The sequence below is a fragment of the Colius striatus genome, chromosome 3 (assembly GCF_028858725.1).
Source record: "Colius striatus isolate bColStr4 chromosome 3, bColStr4.1.hap1, whole genome shotgun sequence".
Lineage (NCBI taxonomy): Eukaryota > Metazoa > Chordata > Aves > Coliiformes > Coliidae > Colius > Colius striatus.
In genome coordinates this window covers 93,268,036-93,281,997 of record NC_084761.1, presented here as the reverse complement: position 1 = coordinate 93,281,997, position 13,962 = coordinate 93,268,036, and the positions used below count along the sequence as shown (strand labels likewise).

The following is a 13,962-nucleotide window of genomic DNA, read 5'->3' as shown; positions in this document are numbered from 1 at the left end:
GACCCTGTACATTAAGGTATATCATTAAGATCCCATTATTCTGGGATGTAGTCCCTGAAACGTATGTGTGAACGTGAGTGTAAGGAAGGATAGCCCCTTCTGTCATCTCATAGCTGCAGTGTACAGCAAGGGAATGGGAAAATTCAGTAGTCCAGACTGGACTTACAACACTTGCCAAGGAGCAGAAAAGCCAGGTCTGACTTGTGTGGTGTCAGGTAATACCACCACAGGCTGGGTACCCAAGTACAAATGCTTTGTGAGGGGCTTGAGAGAGCAGAAACACAGCAAAGACAGAAAAACCTTCTACAAGAAATTCTTAGAACCCTACTTGTTTAGCAGTTAGGAGGATTATTCAGTGTATAGAAGAGAGGGCTGAAGAAAATCCTCCAAAATATAAAAGCTAAGAGGGAGAGCAAACTTTTCTCCAGGTCTGATGCAGATAGAGTAAGTAACTTCCTTGTGAGAAACAGGAAGAGTTGGGTTGAGCATGAGAAAAGACTTGCTAAGCTTCAGATGATGGAGGAGTTGTCTGGAAAGCATCTACCATTAGAAGCTTTATCAGAGGCTGGTCAAATTTATATCAGGAGAGATTTGCAGAGACCTCAGCCTGCCTTGGGGCAGAGAGTTGGACCATGCAATTATTTTGCATCACTCCTACACCTTTTTCCTATGTGTCTGCAATCACAAGGTAATGAAATTGGCAAACACCTTTTTTTCCATGAAGCTCCCTGTGTTTTTGTGCAGAGAGGACGAGGTCCAAGCCCATCCTGACAGGGACTCACCCCGTCAACACGACGGTGGACTATGGTGGGACCACTTCCTTCCAGTGCAAAGTCCGCAGCGATGTCAAACCTGTCATCCAGTGGCTGAAGAGGGTGGAGTATGGCACAGAGAGCAAGTACAACTCAACCATCGACGTGGGGGGACAGAAGTTTGTTGTGCTGCCCACAGGGGAGGTCTGGTCCCGCCCTGATGGTTCCTACCTGAACAAACTGATGATTACCCGAGCCAAGGAAGAGGATGCAGGGATGTACATTTGCCTGGGGGCAAACACCATGGGCTACAGCTTCCGCAGCGCTTTTCTCACAGTCCTGCCAGGTGAGTTATGCCATTTCCCCTCCCATCTGAAACAAGAGTCTGCATCATGGTATTTATTAATATACCTGCTGATACTCAGTGGGCTCTGTGCCTCTCTCTGATGTGCTGATTTAGGCTAGCCCAGTTCTGATAAGAATGAATGAGAAGCTAAATCAACCATGATTTAAATCAGCCCATGCTGAAATCCTCTTGATGATGTTTCTTTTTCTCCCTTCATGGGAAATAATGATTCCAGAAAGGCAAAATAAAATGAATGATCTGCTCCTGTATGGAAGAGAAGCTGTGGAAGGAAACTGCAGTTGCATGCACTGAGTCACTTCAGTGGTAGGGTGCAGGATGTGAGAAGGAAAATGAATAGCAGCACAGTTTGCAACCCCATTCCCTTACATTTCTCCTTTCTCTTGCCTTTATTTATATTGCTTTTATTGGTAAGAGGAAACAATGATACAAGCCCATAAAATGAGAGAAGAATAAAAACAGTCTCAGTCATAAGGAAAGGAAAAGAATGAGTGTGAAAGAGAATGATTGACTAGTTAAATTCTTACCCAATGATCCCCTGGGGACTCTTGTACCAAACGCTCAGCTTCTTCCTTCTCTCCCCATGCCTCAGAGCTGGTGGCCACATCCAACTGAAGCTGCATTGAATGTGTTTGAGACACACCATCCTGGCTTTGTCATTTACTCCTTTGCCTCCTGACTGTGCAGTTCAGTCCTCATAAATACTTTTTTATTGAAAAGGGCATTTTATTCTGCTTCATCTTGGCATGAGAATCTAGCTTCAGATCCACCAGTTTTATGACAAGAATCAGTCTTACTGCTTTTTCTCCCCTTCATCATCACAAGGCCAACACAGCAAAGAGAGTGCAGGAGCTGGAGCCAGTATCAGAACGTTTTAGCTCTTGGGTCTAATGAGATGTCTCCACTGAAGACATCAGTGAGAAACAGAGATCATTAACTCTCTCAGACTGTTAGGATTGGTTTTCTCTGTAGGTAGTGGGGAAGATACTCATGACTCCTGTAACTAAGGCAGCATGGCTTCTTCTGCTCACTGACTGCCAAAGCTCTGCATCTCAGCAGCTATTGAGAATCACTGGCTTAGATTTAGATACTGACAGTGGGTTGCCAAGTAAGAGAATGCTCTTGGCATCTTCTTCTGCCTCACTTAGATTTAGGACTGAACTCCCAACTAAAAAGCCTGTCAGTCTCAAGGAAAAGGCTGCGTGGGTGGGATAGAACTCCTCAAAGCCTCTGGGAGTTTCTAAACTATGAAAGTCTGATCCAGCTCCCACTAAAATCAGTGGGAGACTTTCCATTGATTTAAATAGGACTATAATGAGGCCTCATGCCCAAACCAAAGCCTGCAGGCCTGTTGTTATTGGCAATGCTGGAGAAGGAGAACCCAGTTTGCCCTCAGAAGCAAAGACGTGGTTGTAAGGCCATGAGTTAGAAAAACATGATTTTGCTTGTAAATCTACCAGCTTTGACATTAGACAGCTCCAAAGAACAGCATGGATGAATATCAAAACACTTTTGTTTCAGCACAGCAGAGGATTTCTGCCAACCAACATGAAAACTGTTGTTTTTGTGGTCAGCTGATGGGACAGTTCTCTGATCCTGTCTTGCTTTGAGCAGGAAGCTGGACGAGATAACCTCCAGGCTCCCCTTCCAGCCTAAATTATTTCCAACATTGGTGAATCAAAGTTTTGTCTATTGAGGTCAACAGTATAGGTCCCTCTGACTTCAAAGAGACCACATGGTATATATTTAATATTTCAAACTAGCCATAGATTTATTTGTCAAGGAGAGAAAAAGACATTAGTGTCTTAAGGCCATTTGGATAGCCTGTGGTTTTCAGAGTTAATCTTGAGTATCTCCCTGAAGGCTGAATTCTGTGCCTAGGTATTTTTGCCTAGCTTTGGAAATTCCAGATGGTAGCTATCTAGATGGGGATTTTGATAGCTAGGATCTTACCCTGGGACTCCTTTTAGATCTATAAATCAACAGATCAGGCTGAGAAACCCAAGTGGCTATGAAGGGATGTACAGACTGCCAACAGCAGAGAGGGCAAGGGGGAAGTAGATGTGAAAGATGCTGTCTGAAGCATCTTACCTCCTCTAGTATCTGAATTTTCAGCCCTTGAAAAGCCAATGGCAACTCCAAAGATACTGGTGGGAGTAGATCCCATTTGGCATAGAGTGTTGGACACACTCTTTAATGCTGTGTGAACTTTCAGATCTCCATGGCTTGAGCATCAAGGAGGGGACACTAGCACACCTACATTTTCCCCATCCTTCAGTCTTGCTCCCAGCCATGCAAGGAACTCAAAACAACACCTCCAAAGCACCAAGTTCACGCTGCCTGCCACGGCAGAGCATTGTGGGGTAGCTCCAGTATCGGTGGACAGGGATATTAAAGAGTGTCTAAAGCCCACACGGACACAGCTAAACTTGGCAGAGGCGAGTAGGCAACGTGCCATGTCTCTACACAACCCCATTGTGCCTCCTGCCTGGGCTGCTGACATGGAGGTATCACTGACACATCCCGTATTGTGTCTTCCAATCTGGGCAGCAAAGTCCACTCCATCACAGAGTGAGGGTGTTAGGAAACACTCTCAGGCTGGCTCTAGCATGTCCATTAAAGCTTGGATAAGAAAGCTAAAATATCCCACAAGGACTCCCCTTCCTGACCCCTAAACCAGAGAAAATGAGTCGCTCGTCCTTCCAGGAGCACTGAAAAGCAAAGCAGTTACCAAACATCATGCGCTGACTTGATTCCTCCCTTGTTGCTGGGTCTGGCAGGGTTGCCAGACAGCCTGTACAAAAGCCAGTGCAAGTATGACATCTGTTTTGAATCCTCTTTGCCTGCATTTAATTAACTCTTTCTGTCTCTCTCCTGCCATAATGTCCAGATCCCAAACCTCCGAGTGCACCTGTGCCCCCTTCCTCGGCCAGCAGCCTGCCCTGGCCCGTGATCATCGGCATCCCTGCCGGAGCTGTCTTCATCTTTGGGACAATACTACTGTGGCTTTGCCAGACCAAGAAGAAGCCCTGCTCCCCTCCAGCTGCTCCCCCTGTGCACCGGCCGCAGCCCCGGGACAGGATCTGCGTCTCCCAGGTCCCCGACAAAGACTGCATCTCCTCCATAAACTATGAGGAATATGTCGCCCAACAGCAGCATTTACTGTCCCAAGGGCCTGCACTCGCCCCAGCCATGGCATCCAAAATGTACCCAAAGATTTACACGGACATCCACACCCACACCCACTCGCACGTGGAAGGCAAAGTCCATCAGCACCAGCACATTCAGTACCAGTGCTAAGCGGACGGCCGTGTACAGTAGCTCATTTGGGCTTTTCCCCGTGGTACCTCAGAAGAGACTGCTCCAAGTCAGCTCACACTGCCAGCAACAGGCAAAGCAGACAGAAAATATTATATATATATAATTTTAAATATATATATATACATATATATAGAATTGTATATGCGTGTGTATGTGTGTATATATATATGTGTATATATCTATATCGATCTATATAAATATATATATAATAGAGAAAGACAGAGAGAGAAAACAGATTTTTGTTTTAATTATTGCAATGAGGATGTAGCCAAGGAATAATGAAGGAACTCCAAATCTCAGCAGAGAGGCAGCCATCTCCAACAGAGAAGCCTTCCCAGATTCTTTAATGGAGGTGAGACAGGACACAGGGATGTGAACCACAGCCTCCTTCCTTGTGTTGCTAAACAGAGCAAGAGGTGAGCATGGTCCTTTTCTGGGTGAGCACTGCTGTTCCTGTGCTTGCTGCACATCACTTGTTTTGATGAGAAGCCCCCTGACCTGTCCTGCTCTGAGTAACTCGAGCTCTAAAGTACCTGAAGTTTAGTGCCACGGCACTAGGAGACATAACCAATCCACCTCTTCCAGGGGAAAAATACATCACAAAAGGGGCTGGGAAAACTAATTTCCATTCACAACGTGAAGTGCTGAATGCTTCTCAGTCACGATCATTTGATCTGAAGCATTGACTAAGCTGGTTGGTTTGATTTCTGCAAGTTGAAGGCATCACGTTTCCCAGGGGGTCTTCTGCAGATCCAACTGCAAGTGCTCCGCTCCCCCTGTCCAAGGACTCAGTGACACTGCCAGGAAAAAAGGAAAGAAGGAAAGAGGAACATTGTACAGAACACCTTTATATTTATATTTAAGAAATAATAATAATTAATAATAATAATAATTGAACTGCTGATGGTGAAGAAAGCAAAGCACGCTGCCCTTCTCTGATGGCTCACAGTGACAAGCTACTGGATTTTCTACATCAATGCAAAACACACGAAAACATTAGAAAGGAAAGAGTAAGAAATGAAGTGAATGAAATAATAATCTTGTAGGAAAAAAAGCATTTGAGAAATGTTCACCTAAGTTGTGTGTGATTGCCCCCTCCCCTCAGATAACGTTTTGGAAGTGATACAGTTTCCTTGCAGTTCAAACAACAGTGAAAACACAAAGAAGAGAAAATAAGTAAGGACCATGTTATATACCTATATGGACTGGAAATGAATCCAATTGCAAATATAAAAACCTTTGTAATTCTATATAGAGTTTAAACAGAAGTCATGTATATTTAATTTATTTTGTTAAACAAGAAAAAAGTGTATGATATTTTCCTCGAAACAGGCGTTTCTATACGTATTTTTGATCAAAGAAAATAAAGATTTCTTTTTTTTTCAGGTTCTGTAGCTCCATGCTCAGCATATGCTCAAATGTAGCATTTGACCAACTGTACCTCTCCTAACCTCGAGGTATCTTTCTCTATGCCTTTTTATACTCACCACATGTAATCTCCTAACATCATCTCAGGTCCTGCTGGTGCCATCCTTTCCATCAGAAGCTGACCTTTCCCACTGCTTATATTCTGGCTGTGAGGGTCTGAAGTGCCCAGATCCCTTCTCTTGCTCCCCTTCTTACCTTGAGCAGCAAAGTTCTCTACTCACAGGGAAATCTATTTCACTATGCATTTTTGGTGGGTGGAGAGAATGAGATTACAGATGATTTTTAAGCACAAAACTGCAGTGGGTTTTCTTTTTAAAAGAAAACTTTGTAAATCAAATCACAATAATTTGTGAGCCTCAGCATGCTGGGGAGGGCAAAATATGAAATGTAGGTGTATATGTAATTTGTAAATACAGCTTCTGAGGGAGACAGTGGATGGTGAGTTGGGTGCAGCAAGGAGAACACATGGGGCTCACACCTTCATTTGACTGCGTGCTACAGAGGGACACCCAACCCTTCAGTGGCCAAAATGTTCATTAGAGGAGGCAGGGTCAACAATGCTGCAACTGTTTGCTGTTCACTTGAGTTTCACTGAAAAGTTTGCTGGCAAAAAAATCCTGAAAATTTGAAACATGCCAATAAGTTGGAAGTTCCTTCTCAAGTCCATTCTGCAAAAGAGGTCTTCAACAAACCAGCTGCTCCATTTAAAAGTGAAACACTTGATTTAACCTGAAACAAAACAGTGCTTTAGGCTTTGCTTTTCTCTGAATGCTTCTGAAGTTATTTGCTCTGAGTTGACCTGCAGTGGGTTTTTCTGCTGGCTTGTTTGAATCACCAGCAAATCAAACAATTCCCTGTTTACTCAGCCATAGCGCTGTGAGATGGGGCCCCAAGTCATTGAAGTACATCGGCTCCTGCTTTCCCTTACCCATGTAAGCTGCTGCAAGGAGCCCCTTTTTTGCCTTAGCCACCTGAATCAGTGACTCAGTTCCTGCCTCCTGTGCTGATGCTGCCATCCAGCAGCTCTGAGGACTGTGAGGGTGAGGGAGCAGTTGCACAGGCTGCCCAGGAAGGGTGTGGAGTCTCCTTCCTTGGAGGTCTTCAAGACCCACCTGGACACATTCCTATGTGACCTGATCTAGGTTGACCTGCTTCTGCAGGGGGGTCAGACTAGATGATCTCTAAAGGTCCCTTCCAACCCTACCATTCTATGATTCTATGAAGAGGAGGAGGAGGAGAAAGTAGAAGAGGGTCCCTTCCTACTCACATGGAGTTTACCACCTGGCACTGTTGCAATACAGCACTGCAAAGCATGCTCTGATGCTTTCCTGTATGCTGTAACAGGAAATCCATGTTATCACCACATAAAGACCATCCCCTCACGATGGTGTTTCTATAGAGATTATATAAAGCAACCCATTGCTAATGATTACTTTTTTTTTTCAGCAGAGGGGTTGTGTTACACTTTGTTAAGACAAATTTAAGTCCATAAAAGTCCATAAAAGCTAAATTCAGGAGGTGTCTGTTTAGATATAAGGCATGATTTAAGCTGGAATTCTTAATGGTTGTTGTTTACTGAGTCATTTCATTAGAAAAAATCCCCAGCCAACTAAAAAGCCTTTATACATTAAATGCACCACTTTTATTTTAAGAAGGCATTAGGTGGATGTTTCTATGAGGGATACTAAGGGCTATGTCTCATCTCACACCTATGGGAAGCTCCTTACTGTGCCATGGTACGTCCTGAGCTACCACAGGTTTCAGCAGCACTTGGGGCATGGCAGAGGGCAGGACTCACCTGTAAGCCCATGGCCCTTCTCTGCCCTCTGCAGAGTGCTGAAGCAAGGGGACACTTCAACGTATGCTGTGTGAGCAATACTGATACTAGCTTCAAAGGTGGATGGTTCAACTTTAAACAAACTCAGAGAGACCTCTCTTAACAGCACTTTTTTTTGACTGGCAGCTACATCACCAACCCTCAGTGTGTTAGTGGATTAAAAGAAGCAATCACGCTTTTCCCGTGCAGCACCATCTTCCAAGTTGAGCCTAACACTCTCCCCATGTGCCTTCTACCCTTTACAATCCAGCTCCAAAGTGCTGCATGATGCAGCCAAAAACTTCACATATTGCTAGATGGCTCAGGAGGAACTAGTGGCTTCTTCCTGCCCTTTAAAGCTCCTGCCTTTAGAGACAAACCTCTAGTGATGCTGATAGATCTCCAAAGGCCGCATGCAGCTGGAGCCCTCAGCCACGGTACTGAGACAACAGCTCTGGTTTTGGACGTGCCATTTGGGATGCTATAAAGGTCGTGACTTCCAGAGCACATCAGGTTTTCATTGTGCCTTGGGTATCAGCTCCCTTTTCATAATCTTCCAACTTGGTGCGAAATTTCCCCCTGGGAAATACCATGGTATGCCCTGTTAAAGAGAGACTGTGTATATTGTCTGGGCTTGAGTGGGTTTTGCATTTTTGAGGAATGATTTTGCCTCCACAGAGTACCTGTAAATGCTCTTAAGAGTCACTCTGTCCCATGCCCTACTGCATGCCATTTATTTTTAGGGCTTGATTGTGCCTTGCATGTGTTGCAAAGTCTTCCTTAGTCTAAATAAATTCAGCAAGGCCCTTCTTATGCTTGAATTTGTTTTTCTTCAAAGGCAAGTTTTGGACTCACTTTTTCTCATGAATAGAGGATATTTAAAGAAAGCTATAATCATGCCATTAGCTATGGACCCTATTTTGACTACAAAAGTGTTTTATTTTATATATATGTCTCCATATACATATAAGCATGTAGATGTACATGCTAAGCTGTGATACAGAGGGCAGTTGTACTTTTAAAGCCACGAGGCTTCAAAGATCAGAGGAATTGGAGGCTTAAAATTCACCATCTTTGTTTATTTGCATTACAGATCAAACACAGCCTTACATGCCAATTTGTGTGTGGCACTTTTAAACTTTGTATGGACAACCTTTGTGTCGTCAGCCCCTTTCATACTGAAAACTTCTATCAGACATTGGAAGTAAAAACTGTGATGTGATTTTTAAACGGTGGGAAATATGGAAACCGAACACATCAAAATGAGACAGGATGGCAGAGCATGGCTGTGGCTGTGTAATAGAAGTGAAAGAAGAAAAGGAATAAAAGCCTGGAATGTTCTTAATGGACATTGGGGTGCTGTAAAGTTACAACATTTTGAATGCTTTGGAAAAAGTTTCTGGTTTTTTAGTGGAAAAGGGACTATTTTTGATCTCTTCACCTCTAGAGCCAGACGCTGTAGTTGCACCAGGAGCCAAACTGCAATTAGCAAGATGAAATTTTGGGGTCCCTGGAGCTTATGGCTAAACTCCAGTCCCTGAAATGAAGCAGGGATTTCAAGGTCAAGCCCAGTACCCCCACCCCTTTGAGGCAAACATGTGAGTGCCTCACTCCTCACTCCAGAGGCAGCAAACATCCAAGTTGTGGCAGTTCAGGAAAGCTGGCCCTCACCCAAAATTCATCTTGACCTGACCTGGACCTCAGACCCAAAGAGCTTTATGCAAAAATTGTACACTTGGGGTGGGAAAGAGGAAATATTTCTCTGACAGCTCCATTTCTGTGGCTGTCTGAAACTCTTCTGAGGTTTGAAATACTGAATTAAAGCCCCAGGGAGATGTAGAAGTGAGCAAAAACTGGGAGGCGGTCAAAGGTTAATGGGGAATTTATCATGGCTTTCCTATCTGGGCATCACCTCTGTCTACAGGGGGTATGTTGAGTGTGCCCAGGACTCCAAATTACCTAAGCTGATGATTATTTCACATACAGAGCCCGTTCCAGCTCCTGCCGATACCAGTGGGAAAAAAATCCCTGCAATGTCCATTGGGAAATCAATCGGCTGCATGGAGTCATTGCACAGTTTGTACATTTTTGCTCTGTCTGGCCCATTGGCAGAGAAAGATGTGATGGGAGTTAATGGCCAGAGAAAGAAGCCAGACCCATTTCAATGAGAAATGCAAACATTTTGGAAGCAGCTATCCAAGGAAGGCACAGACACTGCCTCTCTCAAAATCATCAAAACAAGGCTGAGCACTTTGTGGACTGGGTGTTTTTGTTGGATGCAAGATTTCGTGAATATTGGGACAAAGGGATCCATCTAGTCCAGATGAAGTCATCTAGTAGTCCCTTCTGGCCCTAAAGAAATATAGTTGAACTGCTGAGAAAAGGAGATGCAAAGGCAGGTCTCCTGCTCCCTGCCATAGCTGCACATGTGCACCACAGACCTTACAGCAACATTTGGCACATGGCAGCCTGGCTCAGGCTGCACACCCAGCTCTGCTTTCCTCCAGAGTGTAAGTATGTGATATCAGCACTTTCCAGCTTGTTACTACAGTAATGACATTATTTATATAAACTGGGGCTGTGCATTGACATTTACTGTGTCTGCAAGAAAGCCCTTGTGTCAACAGCAGTGCAGCCCTGAGTGTGCATACTCACCTCCTCTCCACCATCAGCTGTTTAGAAAATCTTACTGGACTCACTGCATTGAGTGTCATGGACCAACCATCTACGTGTGAATTTGCATGTAAACACATGTGGTTGATGGCCTGTTCACTTGGATAAGCTCCTTACTGGTGTAAGACACTGTCCCAGGCTGCTGAGGAGGGTGGTGGAGACCCCAGGCCTGGAGATATTGCAAAGCCGTGTAGCTGAGGTGCTGAGGGACATGGGTTAGTGGTGGGTTTGGCAGTGTGAGGGTTATCATTGGACTCAATGACCTTAAGGGTCTTTTTCAACCACAACAATTCTACAAGTCTCTTCAATTCCCTCTTTTGCCATATATGGGAGGCAGCCAGGACCCTGCCCTGCCCTCGCCCTGGGGTGGACACAGCTCCCCATGGCACACTCATTCAACATGAGGGGTTATGTCTTGGGTTGTACAGTTTAGCCAAAGTGAGCCTGCTGGTATGGGATTCCAAGGAGTGTTAGACCCACAGAGAGACCACTCGTGCCTTTGTGGATTGATGGATGGTAGTTATAGTGAGTAGCACGGTCACAAAAACTTTGTGAGACGGTTTTCACCTATAGATTCCATCAACAATTTCATAGAGGAGGAAGTGAAGCTTAAAAGTGCTGGCAAGGGTTAGAGTGTGTCATCCAATGTGCTGGGATTGCTCTCAAGCCACCTGCCAGGTCAGTTCTGCATTCTGGATCAGTCAGAAAATGCCAATAATTAGGAAGCAGTAGGTATTTCAGACTTTCTCATGAACTTATCTTACCACCAAAGCATTTCTTGGGCCAAGATTCTCGGCTTTGAAAAGTTTACTACAAAAGTTAAAAAATACACCCACCAAAAATGTGAATCACTGTAGTTGAAAGCAGGATGTAATGGCTGAGACAACCATATAAGTGCTGGTATTGCATTGACTCTGAAGTGACACGTACTTACTGTCTATGGAGTCTGGAGGAAAGAGGACCCACTGTATGTTTTCTGTTTAGCCAAGTCATCTTAGTGTGTGTTGACTGGTTTCAGGTCTCTGAGAGCAATGGAGCAATGGATACATGGAGCTATGACCTTTGTTCATCCTTATTGTGGCTTGCCTTCCTTCCTTCCTTCCTTCCTTCCTTCCTTCCTTCCTTCCTTCCTCTTTTCCCTTTAGCCAATCTATTGTAATTAGGATTTAACATACCCCCAATATATGTGGAAATCAGCAAAGCAATGAATATTGTTTTTTCCCCCCCATTTTCGCTCACCAAATCCAGTCCAAAGTGCTATTTCTATCCCAGCTGATCTATGCTTTAGTGAGAGCAGTAATAAATTATGCTTTACACCAGCCTTCAAAATGCCTTTTTCCCTTTGATCTGAGTAATTAAAGTCAAGCTGCTGTTCCTGAGTGTTTTCTGATGGAATTACACGAGTTACACAGCTCTTCATTTGTATGTTATTAAGCACCATGTTTTATTGCTGCTGTTCAAACAATTAGTACCTAAATATGCCCCATATTCTCATAAAGAGGCAGTAGCAGTGTTAATGTTAATGCCCTCCTTAACAGTTTGTTTCCATCCAGAGTCCACCGTCGCGCTCGAATGCCATTTAATATCAATCAGATCCTTACCAATGCCCTTCTGAAGCTGTTCTGCAATCGTTTCACCACGCAGCGAAGTGAGGACAAGTCAAACAATAAAGTTAAGCAAAAATGTCATTTCTCTTAACACAGGAATATTTTTTTGTTAAGTTCATTGCAAGTTTTGGTTATAAAAAGGCCAGTGCTTCACGGTGATCGCTCATTTTGACGTTTTTATGGTGTTTTTATTACCCCTGGCTCATTTCCATCCTAAAGAGAACATTTGTAACAATACTTGCTCTCTCTGTTATGATTAGGATTGTGCTTTTGCCGCGCTTTGTTCGGCTGTTGCTGCACTCAGTAATGCTCTTGGCACACGTCCTCCAAGACCCTGCGGTGTGTTTATTCAGAAGGAAGGAAAAAGAAGTGTCTACTAAAACAATAAACTACTACTTCTTGCGTTAACATGGCCATAACTTCCTTGTTCTGCAGACAATCAGTTAGCAAAGCTGTTAGGTAAACTTGCTCCTTCACTGTTGAAAAAATAAATATTCATGAAGCTTACAGCTGCTTTTTCCTATGCTTTATTATCAGGTTGAAAATGGTCAAGGATTTTAAGGGTAATGATTTAATTGGAGAGATAAGGATGGAGGTCCAGGCCCTTAAACCAGTGAGAGCTGGGATCTGAAATATTGCTGAGGACCTGGGGAAGGTCCTCAGTTAACAATTAATTCAATATTCGTTGAATTAAAACTGAAAATTACTGATATTTTCACTAATGCTGTCTAAGGTGGTGAATGTGAAAAGGGGAACTGTGAATAGTAAGGAGCAGCAATTAAAGATTATGCCCCTGTACTCAGTGCTGGCGAGGCTGCACCTTGACTAATGTGTTCACTTTTGGGACCCTCATTACATGAGGTGAGACATTTTGGTGCTGGACTGTGTCCAGAGATGGGCTGGGGAAGGGTCTGGAGAACAAACCTCATGAAGAGTGACTGAGAGAGCTAGGGGTGTTTAGTTTGTAGAGAAGAGGAGGCTGAGGGGGGACATAATCCCTCTACAACTATCTGACAGGAGGATGTAGTGAGATGAGGATCGGTCTTTTCACCCAAGTAACGAGTGATAGGACAAGAGCAAACAGCCTCAAGTTGTGTCAGAGGAAGTTTAGATTAGAGCTGAGGAGGAACTTTTTCCCTGAGAGGGTTGTTAGACACTGTCTCAGGCTGCCCAGGGAGGTGGTGGAATCCCTGTGATTGGAGATATTTCAAAGCTGTGTATCTGAGGTGCTGAGGGCCATGTGGTGGGCTTGGTAGTGTGAGGGGATGGGTTGGACTCCATCATCTTAAAGGTCTTTTCCAACCAATATTATTCTATATTTCTATGAAAAAGAGGGGGAGAGGTGATGTTTCACAGGAGGTTTCTAGGGTAAAGTCAAGTTGCTGCTTTGACCAATCCCCATGTTTTGGAGCCCCTTCAGCTCAGGGGCTGCTGAAGGGTGTTCCCTGCAGACCAAGGACAAACCAGCACACTCTATTACCATTATAACAGGCAATTTCTCTTAGGCATATAGCTACATCTTTCAAAGTATGTTCTTGCCTTGCCTGGATTTCAAAGAGAAATATTGTTTTAAGGCCTGGATTCAGCCTCCTTAAGTGAGGTAAAAAAGTTAGTGACAGAGTAAACATGAACTTCCTAAATAAGGAAAAGAAACTGTCACTTTCTGAAGGTGATTTGGTTTCTGGATGGAGAGAAAGATGCCCAATGGTGTTTACCGTTCCACTGAAGCCAACTAGATAAGCTAAATGGTCATCAAGGTACCATAAGACAAAAAAAAAAGAACCTGACTTTGGCACTGAAATACAGTGTTGGAAAATTGTATTATGGAAATATGCAGCAAATGGATAAAGTGTCCATCTACATTCAATTCACCCAAACCTGGTAGAAATCTCTGCAAATAATTGTGGTTTCCTTACGCAGCTGTGTCCTGCAGCATCCCACTGCAGCCTGGGAAGCTGGTAGTCTCCTGAACTCTCCCTTCTCATAGGAACAGGAAAGGAA

At 44.0% G+C, this 13,962-nt stretch overlaps 1 protein-coding gene across 4 annotated transcripts in view; it reads left to right on the top strand.

Moving 5' to 3' along the window:
* FGFRL1 (fibroblast growth factor receptor like 1) overlaps positions 1-12,539 on the top strand; it is a 193,144-nt gene extending 180,605 nt beyond the window's left edge. For all 4 annotated transcript variants that reach the window (XM_061993094.1, XM_061993093.1, XM_061993095.1 and 1 more), the window contains exons 6-7: positions 745-1,098; positions 4,007-12,539. In XM_061993094.1, coding sequence (XP_061849078.1) covers positions 745-1,098; positions 4,007-4,416 — 764 coding nt within the window. In that variant the 3' untranslated portion in view covers positions 4,417-12,539. The remainder of the gene's footprint in view (positions 1-744; positions 1,099-4,006) is intronic.
* The last annotated feature ends 1,423 nt before the right edge of the window (positions 12,540-13,962 follow it).